Raw genomic sequence first — 18508 nt, 5'->3', positions numbered from 1 at the left:
CGGCGCGGCGGGGGCGGGGCCGAGGCGGAGCGCTTCCGGGTCGCCGCGCGGCCGAGGGATCCCTTCCGGGGCGAGGAGGCGCCGCGAGGGAGCGGGCGGGCGGGCGGGCGGGCGGGCGGGCGGCTTCGAACGCGAACGCGCCTCCTCGAGCCCCGCGGGGCTGACAGCCTTCGGGCCCAGCCTCCTGAGGGCGGAGGACGACGTGGGGCTCGTGCGCGGGCGGCTGCCGCGGTGCCGCGTCGAAGCGCCCCTCCTGCGAGCGCCCGGCCCAGGGGACGAAGTCCGCCGCGGCGGCCGCCCCCCCGCAGCCCGCACGGAGCCCGCATGGCCGAGGCGGACGGGGTGGGCGCGGCTGGCGGGGCCCGGGAGGAGCCCGAGCCCGCGCCCGCGCCCCGAGACGCCGAGCCGGAGGCCGCACGGGAGCCTGGGCCGGCCACGCGCAAGAGACCCGAGGCCAGGACGCCGGGGGCCCCGGGCGCGGCCGCCGCCCCCTCGGCGCAGGTATCGGGGCGCCACGGAAGGAGCGCCCGCGCGCGCGGGCCTCGTCCGTCCTGCAGCAGCCTCCTCTGCGCTCTCCGGCAGAGCGATGCCGCCTTGGCCACCTGGCTGCTTTCGGCCTTCCGTGCTGGGTCGAGGGACGCTTCGGTCCACCGCGGCGAGGCTTAGGCGCAGGGTGCCTGGCCCCGGGCTCACTCAGGACCGACCCTCGGCGGGGCTCAGGGCGCCCACAGAGTTGCAGGCATTTTGGAACCAGGCTTGCGACTGCTACAGCCTCCAGCAAGGCGAACGCCTTCCCTTCTGCACCATCTTTCTTGCCACACGCTTTTGTCTAATAACTTGTATCCCGCTCTATCTATTCTTACCGTTTTCCTAATGGTTCTCTCTTACTTTGCCTCCCGGGACACACAGCCGTGTGACTCCAAAGATGTGCCCCAGACCGGATGGGGCTACTGGGGCAGCTGGGGCAAGTCCTTGCTCTCTTCAGCATCTGCCACTGTAGCTACAGTAGGTAAGGCCGCCCTTCATTTTCCCCCAGCGTCTGTCTGACTGTGTGTGTTAGAAATAGCTGTATTAATTTCTCTTCCATGTTTATTTACTCAGAGCTCAAAAGCTCTGCAGTTTGCCGATAGCTTAATGAGGGACTCCCACTGCAGTTGATAGTCATTCCTGATGAGAACATAGATGTTTGGGAGTTATTTCTTTTCAGAGCCACACCCAACGGTGCTCAAAAGTTACTTCTGGCTCTGCACTCAGCAATCACTTATAGCATACTTGGGGACCATATGTGATTCTGGGGATCAAACCTAGCTAGGCTGTATACAAAGGAAAGGCCCTACTCACTCTGGCCCCTGAAAGGGTTTTTTTTTGTTGTTGTTGTTGTTGTTGTTGTTGTTGTTTTTTTGGTTTTTGGGTCACACCCAGCAGCACTCAGGGGCTCCTCCTGGCTCTACACTCAGAAATCGCTCCTGGCAGGCTCTGGGAACCATATGAGATGCCAGGATTTGATCCACCATCCTTCTGCATGCAAGGCAGACACTTTACCTTCATGCTATCCCTCCAGCCCCCACCCACCCAGTTTTTTGTTTTTATTTTTGGGCCACACCCGGCGGTGCTCAGGGGTTACTCCTGGCTGTCTGCTCAGAAACAGCTCCTGGCAGGCACGGGGGACCCTATGGGACACCGGGATTCGAACCAACCACCTTTGGTCCTGGATCGGCTGCTTGCAAGGCAAACGCCGCTGTGCTATCTCTCCGGGCCCCCCCCCCCTTTTTTTAACTTTGTTTTGCAGCCACATCTGTTGCTAAGGATAATACCTAGCAGGCTTGGAGAATCCTGTGTGGTGCTGGGGATTAAAAATGGGTTGGTTTGTGTGCAGCTCATGTACTATACATATATATGTATGTAGCTATAGTACATGTATGTACTATACATGTATGCATGTATACACACCCCGTGTACTATACTATCTCTCCAACTCATTTTTTTTTTCCAACTCATCTTTTACTCTTTTTAATGGGGATCATCTCTGACAATGGACTGAGACCACTCTCAGCAGTTCTTGCAAGTGATGTGATCCAGGGCTCGAATTTAAGGTCTTTTGTTTCCATCCTTTGAGCTTGCTCCCTGACTCCTAAATTAATTATCTCAAACTGTTGAAAATTCCATGTTGAGAATTCTTTTCTACGTAAGGACGCAGTCCCAAAGATTAGTTACAAATAGTAAAAATGAAATGAAGGTTGTAATGCTCTTTCAGATCTGCATGTTTGAATCTGGGCATGTTTTCTTCAATTTTGATAATTAATTGCAAGTGTCACCATCTTTTTCTCATTAGGACAAGGTATTTCCAGTGTCATCGAGAAAGCAGAGACCTCCCTGGGGATCCCAAGTCCCACTGACATGTCAGCAGAAGTCCAGCATGCTACAGGTCTGTGTGGAATTAGTGAAACCTGGAATTGGGCTCAATGAAACAGCTAGTCTGCTGGGTACTGACTGATATTCAGGGCATGATGGGACAGATGCAAAAGTAGGCTTGGGGTTTAGCTGGCAGAGGTCTGTCCTTTAGAACAAGAGAGCTTCTTTTTAATATATATATATATATATATATAAATATATATTTTGTTTGTTTGTTTGTTTTTGTTTTTGGGTCACTCCTGGCATGCTCAGGGGATCATATGGGATGCCGGATTCGAACCACTGTCCTTCTGCATGAAAGGCAAACACCTTACCTCCATGCTATCTCTCCAGCCCCAGAGCATCTTTTTATATCCCATTTCTTTCTCTCTTTTTTTTTTTTTTTTTTGCTTTTGTTTTGTGGTTTTGGGCCACACACAGCAGCACTCAGGAGTTACTCCTGTTTCTGTGCTCAGAAATCGCTCCTGGTAGGCTCAGAGGACCATATGGGTTGCCAGGGATCGAACTCAGGTTCATCTTGGGTTGGCTGCAAGCAAGGCAGATACCCTGCTGCTGTGCTATTGCTCCGGCCCCTCACATCCCATTTCTTACCTATGAGATGGACTATTTTCTATCTCAGAGAACCTTATGAGCTTTCAGTAGAGGGGCTTTAAGTATGGATTGTGGAAGCTGCCTACAATTGTGTTTGGCCTCATGTAAACAAGACCCCATTGAAGTTTTAGTCTTTTTTTTTCCCCCTTTTTCTTTTTTTTATGAAGGAACAGCCTAGTTCTGAAGGCCAAGTTGACCAGGAAAACTAGCTGTTAAGCCAAAGGAAGCAGCTCTGTTCAGGACACAGAGGTCCTTGGGCCAGAGCAGAGAGAACTTGCCGTGACTTAGCTCTGCTGCTCTGCCTCTCAGGCCTTTAACAAGAATAGGAATCTTCACTCTTGCTTCTCTCAGACTTGGCGACTAACTTAGTGTGTCCCCTTCGACTCCAGCTGTCCACTGAATTCTGGTATAAGTGTTCCTCCAAGAGGTTCCTCTGGAGGGGCCGGAGTGATAGCACAGCAGGCAAGGTATTATACTTGCATGCGGCCAACCCAGGTTCAATCCCCAGCATCCTATATGGTTTCCCAAGCCTACCAGGAGTAATTTCTGAGTGCAGAGCCAAAAGAAACCCCGGAGTGCTGCTGTATGTGCCTACCCCCGCAAAAAAAAAAAAAAAAACAAAAACTACAACAGAATCCCTGGAGGATGAGACCAGTACAGACTTGGTGCCCTGAGAACCACTAGGAGTATCCTAGAGTTCATTCAGTAACCTCTGAGCATCTCCAATGCGAGACCCAAACCAAAATAAAACAAACAAAAATAAATAGGTGTATGGGGCCGGAGAGATAGCATGGAGGCAAGGCATTTGCCTTTTATGCAGAGGGACGGTGGTTTGAATCCCGGCATCCCATATGGTCCCCTGAGTGCTGCCGGGTGTGACCCAAACCCCCCCCCCCCCCCAAAAAAATAGGTGGATGGTTTGGGGGTATTTTTGTTCTTTTTTGTTTTGTTTTTGTTTTTGGGTCACACCCAGCAGCGCTTAGGGGTTACTCCTGGCTCTGCGCTCAGAAATCGCCCCTGGCAGACTTGGGGGACCATATGAGATGCTGGAATTTGAAGCACCATCCATTTACATGCAAAGCAAATGCCCTACTACTGTGCTATTTCTCCGTCCCCAGGTGGATGGTTTTAAGTAAGCAAATAGCACAAGATAATAACAACGGCTGAGTCTTTGTGTGTGTGAGCAGGTCTGGTTCTTAGAAATCCACACAGATCCTCATAAACCGAGTCTCTGTAGGGACCATTTCATTTATTCTTTCTTCCTGTAGGAGAATCGACTGCCAATGAGAATGAAAACTCCTCTTCCATGGCTGGGCCTTTAGGCATGTTCTCAACCATCTCCACCGCCGTTCAGAGCACGGTGAGTGCTTGTGTGCCCGTGGCCTGGCTGCTGAGGGGCGCACAATCCTCCCTGTGGAGGGAAAGCACTCATGAAGGTGGGTTTGGAAGAAATACAGGGCTGAAGAGGACATAAAGGTAGAATGGAATTTTTTTTTTTTTTTGGTTTTTTGGGCCACACCCGGCGGTGCTCAGGGGTTACTCCTGGCTTATCTGCTCAGAAATAGCTCCTGGCAGGCACGGGGGACCATATGGGACACCAGGATTCGAACCAACCATCTTTGGTCCTGGATCGGCTGCTTGCAAGGCAAACGCCGCTGTGCTATCTCTCCGGGCCCTGGAATGGAATATTTTATGGACAGGGAATTCTTTTTCTTTTTTTGGGGTGGGGGGGGGATCATACCTGGCACGCTCAGAGGTTACTCCTGGCTCTGCGCTCAGAAATCGCTCCTGGCAGGCTCAGGAGACCATATGGGATGCCGAGATTCGAACCACAGTCCTTCTGCGTCTAAGGCAAATGCCCTAACGCTGTGCTATCTCTCTGGCCCCAACAGGGAATTCTTTTTTTTTTTTTTTTTTTTTTTTTGTTTTTGGGCCACACCCGTTTGACGCTCAGGGGTTACTCCTGGCTATGTGCTCAGAAATCGCCCCTGGCTTGGGGGGACCATATGGGACGCCGGGGGATCGAACCGCGGTCCGTTCCTTGGCTAGCGCTTGTAAGGCAGACACCTTAGCTCTAGCGCCACCTTCCCAGCCCCGAATTCTTAATATGGTACTCATAGCACTTCCCTGCTTTACAAGTGTTTGCTCATCATCTGTTAGGCAATGGAAGAGAACGTAAAGCTGTAGATGAACAGAAATATTTTTAACGGTATGTTTTTATGGGCTGGAGCAATAATAGTATAGAAGTTAGCATGCAGGGCCGGAGAGATAGCACAGCGGTTGGGCATTTGCTTGCATGCAGCCGACCCAAGATGGAAGGTGGTTCGAGTCCCGGCATCCCATATGGTCCCCTGTGCCTGCCAGGGGTGATTTCTGAACACAGAGCCAGGAGTAACCCCTGAGCGTTTTTAAAAATCAATCAATTTTGTCTCTTGAATAAATTCTTACAGTAAAAATAAAATTAAAAAAAAAAGGGGCCGGAGAGATAGCATGGAGGTAAGGCATTTGCCTTTCATGCAGAAGGACGGTGGTTCGAATCCTGGCATCTCATTTGGTCCCCGAACCTGCAAGGGTCGATTTCTGAGCATAGGGCCAGGAGTAAACCCTGAGCTGCCGGGTGTGACCCAAAGATTAAAAAAAAAAAAAAAAAAAAAAGAGGGCCGGGCGGTGGCGCTGGAGGTAAGGTGCCTGCGCTAGCCTAGGACGGACCACGGTTCGATCCCCCGGCGTCCCATATGGTCCCCCAAGAAGCCAGGAGCAACTTCTGAGCGCATAGCCAGGAGTAACCCCTGAGCATCACAGGGTGTGGCCCAAAAACCAAAAAAAAAAAAAAAGAAAAAGAAAAAGAAGTTAGCATGCTTGCTTTGCACACAGCCAACGGGGTTCTATCCCCAACACCCTATATGGTCTTTTGAGCCTGCCAGGAGTGATCCCTGAGTGAACACAGAGCCAAAATTAAGCCCTGAACACTGCCATGTATAGCCCCAAAATAGAAACAAATGGTATTAGAAAGCAAAATCTCTTTCTGCACAAGAGAGCTGACTAACATTTGCTGGCCCTGTTTTTGTTGTTGTTGCTGTTGTTGTTTTTATGGGTTTTGGGCCACACCTGGTGACGCTCAGAAATGGCTCCTGGTAGGCTCAGAGGACCATATGGGTTCTGGGGATCAAACTCAGGTCCATCTTGGGTCAACCGAGAGCAAGGCAAACACCCTATGGCTTGCGCTATTGGTCCGGCCTCATGCTGGCCTTGTTGAGTAGAAGGAACAACAGGTAAGTGGAGCCATAAGTGGATACTTGGACTGCAGACATGCTGCCAGGGTCCTCTTTATGTTATCTCTGCCCACCAGGCAGCCATGGTCCAGCCTTGCACCATAATTCTCACCCTGAAGAAGTGATTGTTTCTCCTGTCTCTTTCACTCAGACTTCCGGTCATCTGATGATGTGGTATATTCACTTCTCTGCAGCACTCCATCTATCCTTTCCACGTGAGCCACTTTTGGCTCCTTCCACAAAGAGTAGAAACTTCCAGGAATATTCTTTTTTATTTTTGTTTGTTTTTTGTTTTTGTTTTTGGGTCACATCTGGCAGCACTTAGTGGTTACTCCTGGCAGGCTCAGGGGATCATATGGGATGCCAGGATTCAAACCACCGTCCTTCTGCATGCAAGGCAAACATCCTACCTCCATGCTATTTCTCCGGCCTTCAACACTGCTTTTTTATGTCAAAACATGCTGATGCATCTTTATAGGGCGTTTTGTTTTTTGTTTTTGGGGTCACACCCGGTAGTGCTCAGGGGTACTTCTGGCTCTATGCTCAGAAATCACTCCTGCTGGGGCCGGAGAGATAGCATGGAGGTAAGATGTTTGCCTTTCATGCAAAAGGACGGTGGTTCGAATCCTGGCATCCCATATGGTCCCCTGTGCGTGCCATGGGCGATTTCTGAGCATAGAACCAGGAGTAATACCCCTGAGCGCTGCCGGGTGTGACCCAAAAACCAAAATAATAAAATAAATCGCTCCTGGCAGGCTCGGGGGACCATATGGGATGCCAGAATTCGAACCACCGTCCTTCTGCATACAAGGCAAACACCATACCTTCATGCTATCTTTCTGGCCCTGGTGCATCTTTTTAATATTGTGATGAGGTTGCATATGTTTTCTAGGGCAAAAGCATGATCAGTGGGGGGTTGGACGCCTTGGAGTTCATCGGAAAGAAGACCATGGATGTCATAGCTGAGGGAGATCCTGGCTTCCGGAGAACCAAGGGTCTGATGCACCGCAGCTCCACACTGTCTCAGGTACTGTTGATCTTCACCTGCTTTTGCTCTGCTTTTGCAGTGTGTGGGGTTGGTGGGATGGACACTCCCACACAGTTCTGGCCACCTCAAGTCACCATTTGCAGCAGCTCCTAGGCCCTCAGTGCTGGAGAGGTCAGAGGATGCTGTGCTGTTCCTGCCATTTGTTCTCAGGGCTATATCCTATGATACTTGGGGCATGGTGGGGGCTGGAAGCAGGACTCTTTGTATGTGAGACATGATTCTTCCCCCATCCATCTCTGACCTCCGCATTTGTTTCTGATTACTCAGGACCCTGCCAGCAGCATTTCTGGTGATGTATAAAAAGTAAAGATTTGTTCCATTTCCCTTAGCAATGGTGACTTCAAAGTTCCCCTTGCTCCTGCCTCTGTGCTGCCTCTTTCCTTCCTGTAGAACCTGCATTCAGTGTGGCCCAGGGTGCCATACCCTATCACAGCCCACCTCTCAGCTGACTGCTTACCCCATTAGAGAAAGGCTTCCTCTGAGACACTGTTAAGCCTACCTAGGACTAGAGGCCTTTTTTTCTAAGTTTTTTTTTTTTTTTTTTTTTCGGTTTTTGGGTCATACCTGGCAGCACTCAGGGATTACTCCTGGCTCTCCGCTCAGAAATCGCAAATGTCCTGCCTCCATGCTATCTCTCCAGCCCCTTTCTAAGCATTCTTGAGCTCCTTAGATTGGCTCCTGATACTTGGCTTGAAGGGTGGTGCCCTGAACTGTTGGCAGGCCCGGCTCAAGTCCCCTCAGCTTCATAAGGGCCCCCTCACCCCCACCCCGGAGCTCTCAATCTTTATGCAGCCTGAATCCTCCTTGTCAGGTTTTACGAGAAGCAAAGGAGAAAGAAGAGCTTCAACCTTCGGGTGAAGTGGCCGTGGAGACGGACAAGAAGACTCACTATGGGCACCTCTTTGATGAGTTCCAAGGCCTCGCACACCTAGAAGCCCTGGAGATGCTTTCCCGGGAGAGCGAAGTGAAGGTAACCCACACAGACATTCCCTCTGGGGGCCAACTCCATGCTAACGAGTATGGGTTATGTTCTGTCTGTGTCGTGTGGCTGGAATGAATGTACTGCAGATGGGGCAGAGGGGGAGTTTTTGAGGAGACCAAACTGAAGAGAACTACTGGTGATGTGATATTTAATTGTTAGGAATAGAATAAGAGGCTAAAGTGATAGTACAGTGCGGAGGGTGACTTGCCTTGGGAGTAATTCCTGAGTGCAAAGGCAGAGGTAAGCCCTGAGTACCACTGGGTATGACTCCTCACAATCCCCCCCCCAGGAAGGAAGGAAGGAAGGAAGGAAGGAAGGAAGGACGGTAGGAAGGACGGAAGGCAGGCAGGAAGGACGGAGGGAGGGAGGGAGGGAGGGAGGGGAGGGGAGGGAGGGGAGGGAGGGAGGGAGGGAGGGAGGGAGGGAGGGAGAAAAGAAATTTAAATGTCTTCCATTTTCTCCTGAGGGTGCAGAGTTGTACCTGCATAGTGTGGGGGATACTCCTGTCTGTGCCTCTAACTTGTGAGCCATTGCTGGCATGAACAGGCTGCAGATGGCAGATGGTGCTGGCTTTTGTTCCCTCCCCATCCCTTTCTGTGGAAGGGCCCGAGGTATCCCTTGCGCTATTGTGTGGGGACCCCGAGTTTGGCCTCTACCTGATCTCTGCTCTCTTCTCCAGCCAAGGACATGTCTCCTCTCAATCTCCACTACAACATCATATTGTCATATTATGTCTGTGTAGGTTAAATCAATCCTGAATTCTTTAAGTGGAGAAGAGCTCCAGGCTCTGAAAGTTGAATTGGAGCCACTCAAAGAAGCGTTTTCCTTGGAAGACTTCTGTGAGGACGAGGAGGAAGAGAAGAAAGGTACTGAGAAGATGCTACAGTGGGTAGTGGGAATGCTATCGAGTGTGCACCGCTTGGGGCCTTCCACTCCTCCAGCGCTCTAGTTCCTCCCTTAGCCAGTCCTCTCGGAGTTCTCTGTGGCCTGCCTGACTGAAGCCTGTGTCTGTGCCCTGCTGGACCCAGACTTCTTTGCCTCCTCAGATGTCACTGCTCCACTCCTGTCTAACTATTGCATTCAGACTGGCCATATTTCTCTTTTTTTGTTTTGTTTTTGTTTTTGTGTTTTTGTTGTTGTTGTTTTGGGTCATATCCGGCATCACTCAGGGGTTACTCCTGGCTCTACGTTCAGAAATCACCCCTGGCAGGCTCAGGGAACCATATGGGATGCCTGGATTCAAACCACCAACCTTCTGCATGCAAAGCAAATGCCCTACCTCCATGCTATCTCTCCAGCCCCTTGTTTTGTTTTGTTTGGGGGCCATACCTAGCAATGCTCATAGCTTATTCCTAGTACTGCACTCGAATCACTCCTGGTGGTCTCAAGGGACCATACGGGATGCAGGGAATTGAACCTGGCTCAGCTGCATGCAAGCAAGTACCCTTCCCGAAGTACATGCATGGCCAGGGGTGGTGAACACGCGGCTCTTGAGCCCTCATGCGGCTCCTGGCCAAACGAATGCGGCTCTTTGCCTCTTATCATTATTTTGTATATTGTGGCTCTTTGCCAAGTTTGGATTTTGCTATGCTACTTCTGAGGAGGGACCTCTGAGGAGAGGTCTCCAAGTGCCGAGTTCCGCCCCCAGGCTGCATCCTCCCATCTCCCATCTCTCGGAAACAACTGCACGGGCCAGTGAGTGGGGGACCCGTGTGGCACATGTTGGGTCCCATCTTGCCGTTAGTTCTTAGTGTGGAGGACGCAGCACACCCTCACCATCACTGCAGGGTTTTTACCCTCACTCAAAATGGCAAATTGCGGGGCCGGCGAGGTGGCGCTAGAGGTAAGGTGTCTGCCTTGCAAGCGCTAGCATAGGATGGACTGAGGTTCGATCCCCCGGCATCCCATATGGTCCCCCCAAGCCAGGAGTGATTTCTGAGCACATAGCCAGGAATAACCCCTGTGCATCAAACGGGTGTACCCCCCCAAAAAAAATGGCAAAATGCAATATGTGTTTAATAGATTACTGTTAAAATTATATACTTTTGTGTGAGTGTTTGTCTGTTTTGGCAGGTCACTGCGTGGTGTGGCTCTCTGACTCTCACAGTTTAAAATTTTGGCTCTTTGTGTCGAACTTGTTCGCCACCCCTGTACATGGCCCTCTTTCTGTTTCATTAAAATTTCTTTCTTGTGAGGAGGTCACTTAAGATCCATTCTCTTGGGGCTGGAGAGATAGCATGGAGGTAAAGCATTTGCCTTACATGCAGAAGGACAGTGGTTCAAATCCCGGCATTCCATATGGTCCCCTGTGCCGGCCAGGGGTGATTTCTGAGCATAGAGCCAGGAGTAACCCCTGAGTGCTGCCGGATGTGACCCAAAAACCAAAACAAAACAAAACAAAAAAATAAGGTCCATTCTCTTTGCAGTTTTCAAGTGTGTGAATATAGGATTGTTCCCAAGTTGTGATTCCCAACTAATGCTTTCAGAGTTCTCTTATGTATAGGTTGGGTAATATAACTACTCAGTTTTGCATAATTATCAGGAAATAAAGACATGCAGACAGCCCTGGGCAGGTAACAGAAATTTCATCTGGAGTATAGAAGATTCCAGAGGGGCTCTGGAATCACCAAGGTCTCTGAAATGATCAAACTACACCTGCAGCTTCTGTTCTCCTTGGCCTTCTCCCCATCCCCCCTATGTCCCCTACCCTCTTGTCCTTGATGTGGCTATGTTTGTGTTCTAGAGGACCAAGACTTTGCCCTTGAGGTGACAGAGCTGTTTTCCCAGCTACAAGTCTCCTGCAGGCCAGAGAAGCTCACCCGGGTAAGCTTATCTCTGTGGACTTGGAGGTCAGAGTGCAGAGTTGTCCCTCACGCTACAGCTCTCCCCTCTAATCGCTGGCAGCTACTGTAGGAGGTATCCCAGGTGCTGGGGGGCTCACATGGGCCCCAGAGGCCTCTGAAACTGATGATGACCCACCAAGAGAGATATGAAAGTTCACACCTGGAGCATGACCTTTGGGGGTCTTGTGAGCTCTCTGCATACCTCTGAGGCCTGGGTTCTTGCTTCTGTATTCTCTGACTTCCCATAAGCTATGGTGGGTTTAGGGGTTTCTAATCTGCCCTTCTCAGCCACCCTTTTCTTTGGGGTTCTGTTAGCACTTTACTGTTCCTTATACCCCAAATCCCTAGCTCTCCCTCTTATTACTTTCTCCATGTTCTGGACCAGTCACTTTAATTTCTTGTGCCTCGATGTTTCTGCCTTTGAGATCACCTGTGCTAACTTGCCATGCTGAATTTGGAGTGTTTTGGGGGGTCGTTTGTTTTGTTTTGTTTTTGGTCTTTGGATCACATCTAGAGGTCCACAGGGCTTACTCCTTGCAGAATTTGGAGAACCATATGTGATAACAGGGAAGAAACCCAGTCAGCCACATGCAAGGCAAGCACTCCAGCCCTCGCCATACTCTCACCAACTTCCTGCTGTTTGTGGGGACCAACTGCTGATGGTTGGTGCTTTTTGAATATCTGTGTGCAATCTTAATTTTTTCTTTTTGGGGGTATTTTTTTTGGGGGGGGGGGCACACCCAGCAGCACTCAAGGACTACTTCTGGCTCTGCAGTAAATTACTCTTGGCAGGCTGTGGGGGGTGGGGGGGGAAGGAGGCATATATGGGAGGTCAGGGGTGAAACTCAGGTTGGTCATGTACAAGGAAAATACCCTGCGCTGTGCTGTCACACTGCACCAGAATCTTTCTTTTTCAAGGTCAAGGGACACAGGCATGGCGAAGACATGGCTTTTGTTCTCAGAGGTCATAAATAAAGAACTTCGCACAAGTTGATACCCCTGTACCTAGCTGATTTATTCTTTCTCTAAGAAGCATGAGACTGGTGACTATGGGGCATTAAGCTCAAGATAGAAACAAGCTCATGGGAACGGAGATAGCACAGCGGTAGGGCATTTGTCTTGCATGTGGCTGACCTGGGGTGAACCAGGGTTCAATTCCCGGCATCCTATATGGTCCTCAAGCCTGCCAAGGGCGATTTCTCAGGAGTAACTCCTGAACGTGGCCGGGGGTGGCCCAAAAACCAAAAAAAAAAAAGGAAAAGGAAAAGGAAAAGAAACAAGCAAGATCATTGATAAATTATTCATGCATTCATGCACCATTAGCTTATTAGAGGTTCATCCATTGGTGGCTTACGTTTGTTCATTTAAAAGAACTGAGGGTTCTTTTCATTTGTAGCATGCATCAGTTTTTTTTCCTCTTTGATGTGGCATTATCTCAGTCCAGTCTTTTTTAATCTGGGTAAATTGATCCCTGGCTTTTTCCACATGCAAGCATGTGTGTGTGTCAGCATTTCTGGGTCACGCTCTGAAAGTGTGTGCTACACGCACATGCGCAAGATCTGTCCAGGGCCAGAGGAGCTGAGGCTCGAGGAGGGAGTGTGTTTTGGGTGGCAGTGGGCAGGAGAAAGATCATGTGCTAATGCTCATTTGAGCCTGGCAGGGCACAGTAGCTTGCTAATGAGCAATCCTGTCTAATGTAGGCCAGAAACAGAGCCTGTGCGTGGCTTAGGACACCTCGGCCACCTCCACCAGAGGAGAAAGAAGAGAAACAGGGAGAGATGGAAGAGGCCAAGCAGATCCTCGAAGTGTCCATCCAGGTGACCAGGGCATCCAAGGCTTACCTCTGTATGTGTTTACCTGTGTGTATCTGTGTCCCTGGTGTATGTGTGTATCTGTGTGTATCTATATGTGATGGTGTGTGTGTGTGTGTCCATGGTGTATGTGTGTATCTGTGTGTATATGTGAGTGTGTGTGTGTGTGTGTGAGAGAGAGAGAGAGAGAGTGAGTATATGAGTACTATGGAAAATGAAGCTGCCTCTTCTGTTGCCTTTCTGAATTCTTGGAACCCTCCATGGAGAGAGGAGTGAGGCGGTTGTTTCCCAGGCATGAGAGAGAGCCCAGGCTGCATTTCCTTATGCCTCACCTGGTTTTTCTGGCCAGGATATTCATGCCTTTGCCATCCGGAGCCTTGCTGAGCTGACTGCCTGCTCCATTGAACTGTTCCACAAAGTTGCTGCTCTGGTTCTACATGGTGGGAAACAGGAAGTTGGTGCCCTGGAAAGAAGCAAAGCTCTGGCCCAGTGAGTGACATGAGTTTCCCTCTGCCCAAAATGACTCCCATCTCTTCCCAAACTGCAAACTCTCCTCTGCTGTGGTAAAACGTTCTCATGGCCATGGCATCACTCTCGCCTTAGAGTTTGGCTTGAGGTTTTGGTTGTGAACTACAAAGGGCCTGGTTTCTCTCAGTGACCTTTCTTATTAACTAGCCTGTACTTTGGAAACTAGTTTCTCCTAGATCATTGTCTTCAAAGGACTGACATTTTTCATTAGGGAAAACAATTCTTCCGGTTTCAGAGCCACATCATGCAATGCAGAAGATCAAAACTGGGCCTCCCACATGCAAAGAAGTTCACCTATCAAGTTTTCTTACCAGCTTCAGATACTAACTTATTCGTGATATTATTTGTTTGTTTGTTTGTTTTGTTTTTGGGCCACAACCAGCGATGCTCAGGGGTTACTCCTGGCTGTCTGCTCAGAAATAGCTCCTGACAGGCACGGAGGACTATATGGGACACCAGGATTCGAACCAACCACCTTTGGTCCTGGATCGGTTGCTTGCAAGGCAAACGCCGCTGTGCTATCTCTCCGGGCCCGATATTATTAAGTACTAATTCTGTGTCAGACACAAGCTAAAGGATTTTTTTTTTTTTTCGGTTTTTGGGCCACACCCGGCGATGCTCAGGGGTTACTCCTGGCTGTCTGCTCAGAAATAGCTCCTGGCAGGCACGGGGGACCATATGGGACACCGGGATTCGAACCAACTACCTTTGGTCCTGGATTGGCTTCTTGCAAGGCAAACGCCGCTGTGCTATCTCTCCGAGCCCAGGCTAAAGGATTTTTTACGTGTCATTACATCTAGTTTTTGCACCAACCTAAAAGATAAGTGATTAGCCCAGCCCTTAAAGAAATGTAGACTTAGAAGTTAACTGGGGCCAGAGAGATAGCATGGAAGTAAGGCGTTTGCCTTGAATGCAGGACAGTGGTTTGAATCCCGGGATCCCATATGGTCCCCCCGACCCTGACAGGAGCGATTTCTGAGCATAGAGCCAGGAGTAACCCCTGAGCGCTGCTGGGTGTGACCCAAAAAAAAAAAAAAAAATTCAGGATGTAGGGCTGGAGAGATGGTGCATCTGGGAAGGTGTTTGCTTGCATGCATTTGACCTGGGCTCAATCCCTTGTCCCCCTGTGGTCCCCCCTACACCTCTACGAGTGATCCCCGAACACAGCCAGGTTGACCCAAAACAAATAAACTAAAAGGTTACTGGAGAGATTGGCCTCCTCTAACAGTGTGAACACAGCTATAGGGACAGAGGAAGGTCTGAGAGACACATGAGGTGCCCCTGACCCATCTCTCCCCAGGCTGACAGTCATCCTGTGTCAAGAGCTGTCCTTACTGTCAAAGGAGTTCTCCACCCGCCTGACAGCTGCTGGGGTAAGGATGTCACGACCACTGCTTCCTAAATGAGTACGTTAAAGCATGTGTGGGGCACAGAATTAGCCCATAGCAGATATCTAACTCGGGTGTATAGAGATTCCAATACCATCACCATCGTCTAAATTTAGACTATCTTTTCATTCCATCTGCCAGTCCTGATACCACTCTCTGATTCTGTGTGTGGATGATTTTTATGTGATTGTATGTGGTGTGTGTGTTTCAACACCAACTCCTCTTACTTTGTACTGTTTCCTGCTTTGTGTTCCTTATCTCCCACTATGTCCTGTACCTAAGGTGGAAGAAAAACCTGATGTCCTGAATCCAATCATCACTGCAGTGTTTCTAGAGGTGAGTCCAAGGTTCTTAAATATCCAGTGTCAAGTCTCTTCTGAAATCACTGTATTTGGCTTTTGGATTTTGCACCATCAGGACTATGTGTGCCAGGAGGTAGGTGTGTAGTGACTGTATGTGTGGGATGGATGCAGGAAAACTGTAGGTGAGAGGGCAAGCATGGAGTAGCCATCCCCTAATGCCATCTGTTCCTGGGCCAGTGGCTGATTCCTATCAGGAAATGCTATTTGAGGAGCAGGAGAGATAGCACAGCGGTAGGGTGTTTGCCTTGCCAGCAGCCGACCCAGGACCAAGAGTGGTTGTAAATCCCTGCATCCCATATGGTCCCCGTGCCTGCCAGGAGCAATTTCTGAGCACAGAGCCCGGAGTAACCCCTGAGGACCACTGAGTGTGCCCCCCCCCCCCAAAAAAAAGATTCCAGTTTCTCTTGTCCTTTCTGTTAGGTGGTTTGCATTTGGGGACCACACCTGTTGGTGTTCAGGGCTATGCCTACCATATTGCTGAGGATAGCCTTAGGCGGTGTTGTCAGACAGATGGAACTGTAGCAATTTCGGGCATCTATGAGAAATCTACAGTAAAAAAAAAAAAAAAGAAAGAAAAAGAAAAAGAAAAATTTGCAGTATTAGGACTGGAGCAGATAGGGTGCTTGCTTGACTTGCATTAGGCCAACCTAGGTTCTATCTGTGGCATCGCATATGATCCACCAGGAGTAATTCCTGAGTGCAGAGCCAGGAGTAACCCCTGAGCATTGCTGTACTGGTATGACCTCCCTGCTCAAAGGAAAACAAACAAAAAAAAGTACGGGGGTGGGGGAAGAGCTGTGGTTCAGCAGTAGTGCATGTGGCTGACCTAGGAAAGGACCACGGTTCGATCCCAGGCCAGGAGCAATTTCTGAGCTCAAAGCCAGGAGTAACCCCTGAGCATCACTGGGTGTGGCCCAAAAACAAAAATGCTTGTTTCTGGGCCCGGAGAGATAGCACAGCGGTGTTTGCCTTGCAAGCAGCCGGTCCAGGACCAAAAGTGGTTGGTTCGAATCCCAGTGTCCCATATGGTCCCCCATGCCTGCCAGGAGCTATTTCTGAGCAGACAGCCAGGAGTAACCCCTGAGCACCGCCGGGTGTGGCCCAAAAACAAAACAAAACAAAAAAAGTGCTTGTTTCTACTCTCACTTCACTTCCTTCCCAGGCCTCGAACAGTGCCTCCTACATCCAGGATGCCCTCCAGCTCCTCCTGCCAGTGCTACAGTTCTCACTCATCGAGAACACGGCAGTCGCACCCACAGGCTGCTCGGATGCTGGTGTCCAGGGGTAGCACTGAGAATTGGATCCTCCTACACATGGGTGAAAGTCCAGCATATCCGTTTGCTGCCTCTTCTGCTGCGTTCTCTGCTCAGCGTTGGCCTTGGGGGCCTCCACCGCTCTTCCCACTGGTTATGACTAATAAATTATTTGGAAAGACTCTGAGGAAAGTTTAAGAGTTGCCATTTGCTCTGGATCAGGGTTGGTGGGACACAGGCACGAAGCTAGGCTTCACTCAGCCCGAATGGCACGCGCATTTTTCCCCTGGGTGTGGCTCTGTGGGCTGGGTGCAAGGGAAGAACTCCATCCAGTGCTCCAGGCTCACCCACTTGTGCCTCTAGAAAGACGAGTGCGAACTCTGGGATGCGTGTACCTGCTGCTCAGTAAATTCCTGCAATGAAGCAGGGACTTCCCTCAGCTCTGGAACTCGAGCAGGATCACACAAATCAAGCAACAAAGTGCCCTTTGGCTTCTGCCGATACCCTCTGTGGTGGGTTCTGTGTTCTCTCCAGACAGTGATTACTTCCTCAGTGTGTCACCACTCACCGATGCTGCCCCGGGTCACCTCACACAGGAAAAACGCCTAGTTCCTGCCACCTGAACTCATGACTGGCATTTTTACCAGCCGCCTTTAAAAGAGGGTTCATAGTTTGACGCCAGAGCCACTCCTGGGAAGCGATTCCCGGAACAGTGTTGAGGGCAGTGTCCCATTGCTGCCCATGAGGCTTCTCTTGAAGGCCGACACACCCTGGGCAGAACAGGAAGGGTCAGCGACTTAAAAGCAGGTCCCAGGACCCAACAGGAACAGAACTGTACCCCCAGGGCACCTGCAAGGACTCCAGCTGATCCTGGAGGGGCCTCACGGGACAGGCGCGTGCACTCCGCATCCAGGGCATTTGGCGCCGCCTGCTGGTCAGTCCTCATCACTAGTGGGCAGTGCCCAGAGCTGACCCTGCTCGACTCTCTCCACGGTCTGCAGCTTGGACTGAGGAGGAAGGTGGCAGGAACCTTTTCTGCCAGAGGATTCTCCCTACTATGCACACCCAGGAGAAAGTGCCTCACTAGAAGAGATAATGGGGGCAGGAGAGATAGCCTGGAGGTAAGGCATTTGCCTTTCATGCAGGTCATCGGTTCGAATCCGGGCGTCCCATATGGTCCCCTGTGCCTGCCAAGAGCAATTTCTGAGCCTGGAGCCAGAAATAACCCCTGAGCACTGCTGGGTGTGACCCAAAAACCACAAAAATAAAAAATAAAGAGATAATTGGAAAATGGGGGCAGTCCGGCTGCTGTTGAGGTGTTGGGGAGGGAACCAGACTCGTGTTTGCAGCACGTGTGCTCTAGCAGCCCTGGAGCCCTCAATGATAGCAAAATGTCGAAGTCCACCTGGACTAAGTTAAATCTAGGAGTAAGCAGATGCCTTTAGCTTCCCGATCCACAGCCACCCCTGAAATCTCACTGTTATGCAAAGTTCTGTTTGATTACTCCTGGGTCGACCGGAGGCTGGTGCAGCAGACACAGAAGGGGATCCTGTCTTGTATGATCCCCCAAACTCCCCCCAGAAATGGGGACAGGAGAGGGTGTCGTTGGCACCTGCGGGCCTGGGTTTGTGGGCTTGAGCTGCCTTTGTTGAGACGGAAAGTGGAGGGCAGCTGGGGCTGCGCTGGTGGAAGCACGTTTCTCCCTCCTCCCTGCCCTAAATGAGGGCGAGCTGGCCTGAAGTCCCTCACGTCCCCCTCTCGTGTTCTGCTGGATTCCCAAGTTCAGGAGGGGACCCGGAAGGGCCCAAGGCGCCCTGGGTCCACCGGGCTGGTCAGGCCGGCTCTATCTGGCTCTGCAGCGCCCCCAGCCCCCGCCCCGCGGCAGATTGTCCGGGCCACCAGCTCCACTTGTCCACTTGCCGGAAGCACAGGCGCAAGTGCATGCGGAGGGGGTGCCCACCCAGCCCCCGGGACCCTCGCGCCACAGGAGGCCGGGCAGGCCAAGCTCGGGGCTTAGC

General features: G+C 50.7%; 1 protein-coding gene across 1 annotated transcript; it reads left to right on the top strand.

Moving 5' to 3' along the window:
* Positions 1–873: 873 nt before the first annotated feature.
* FAM114A2 (family with sequence similarity 114 member A2) lies at positions 874–16682 on the top strand. Its single transcript, XM_049775665.1, has 12 exons — positions 874–1009; positions 2333–2425; positions 4272–4363; positions 7168–7302; positions 8135–8293; positions 9048–9171; positions 11049–11128; positions 12849–12965; positions 13309–13448; positions 14788–14860; positions 15158–15211; positions 16400–16682. Exons 1-12 carry the CDS (start codon positions 874–876, stop codon positions 16523–16525), a joined length of 1329 nt encoding a protein of 442 aa, XP_049631622.1. The 3' UTR covers positions 16526–16682.
* Positions 16683–18508: the final 1826 nt, after the last annotated feature.

This window comes from Suncus etruscus, chromosome 6 (assembly GCF_024139225.1).
Source record: "Suncus etruscus isolate mSunEtr1 chromosome 6, mSunEtr1.pri.cur, whole genome shotgun sequence".
Lineage (NCBI taxonomy): Eukaryota > Metazoa > Chordata > Mammalia > Eulipotyphla > Soricidae > Suncus > Suncus etruscus.
Note: the sequence above shows the minus strand (reverse complement) of the source record. Positions and strands in the feature narration are given on the sequence as shown.

Coding starts and splice junctions, on each gene's coding strand:
- FAM114A2 (XM_049775665.1), top strand. CDS start 874: ATGGTTCTCTCTTACTTTGCCTCCCGGGACACACAGCCGTGTGACTCC. Junction 4,364..7,167: donor CCACCGCCGTTCAGAGCACG/GTGAGTGCTTGT, acceptor TATGTTTTCTAG/GGCAAAAGCATGATCAGTGG. Junction 8,294..9,047: donor CCCGGGAGAGCGAAGTGAAG/GTAACCCACACA, acceptor ATGTCTGTGTAG/GTTAAATCAATCCTGAATTC.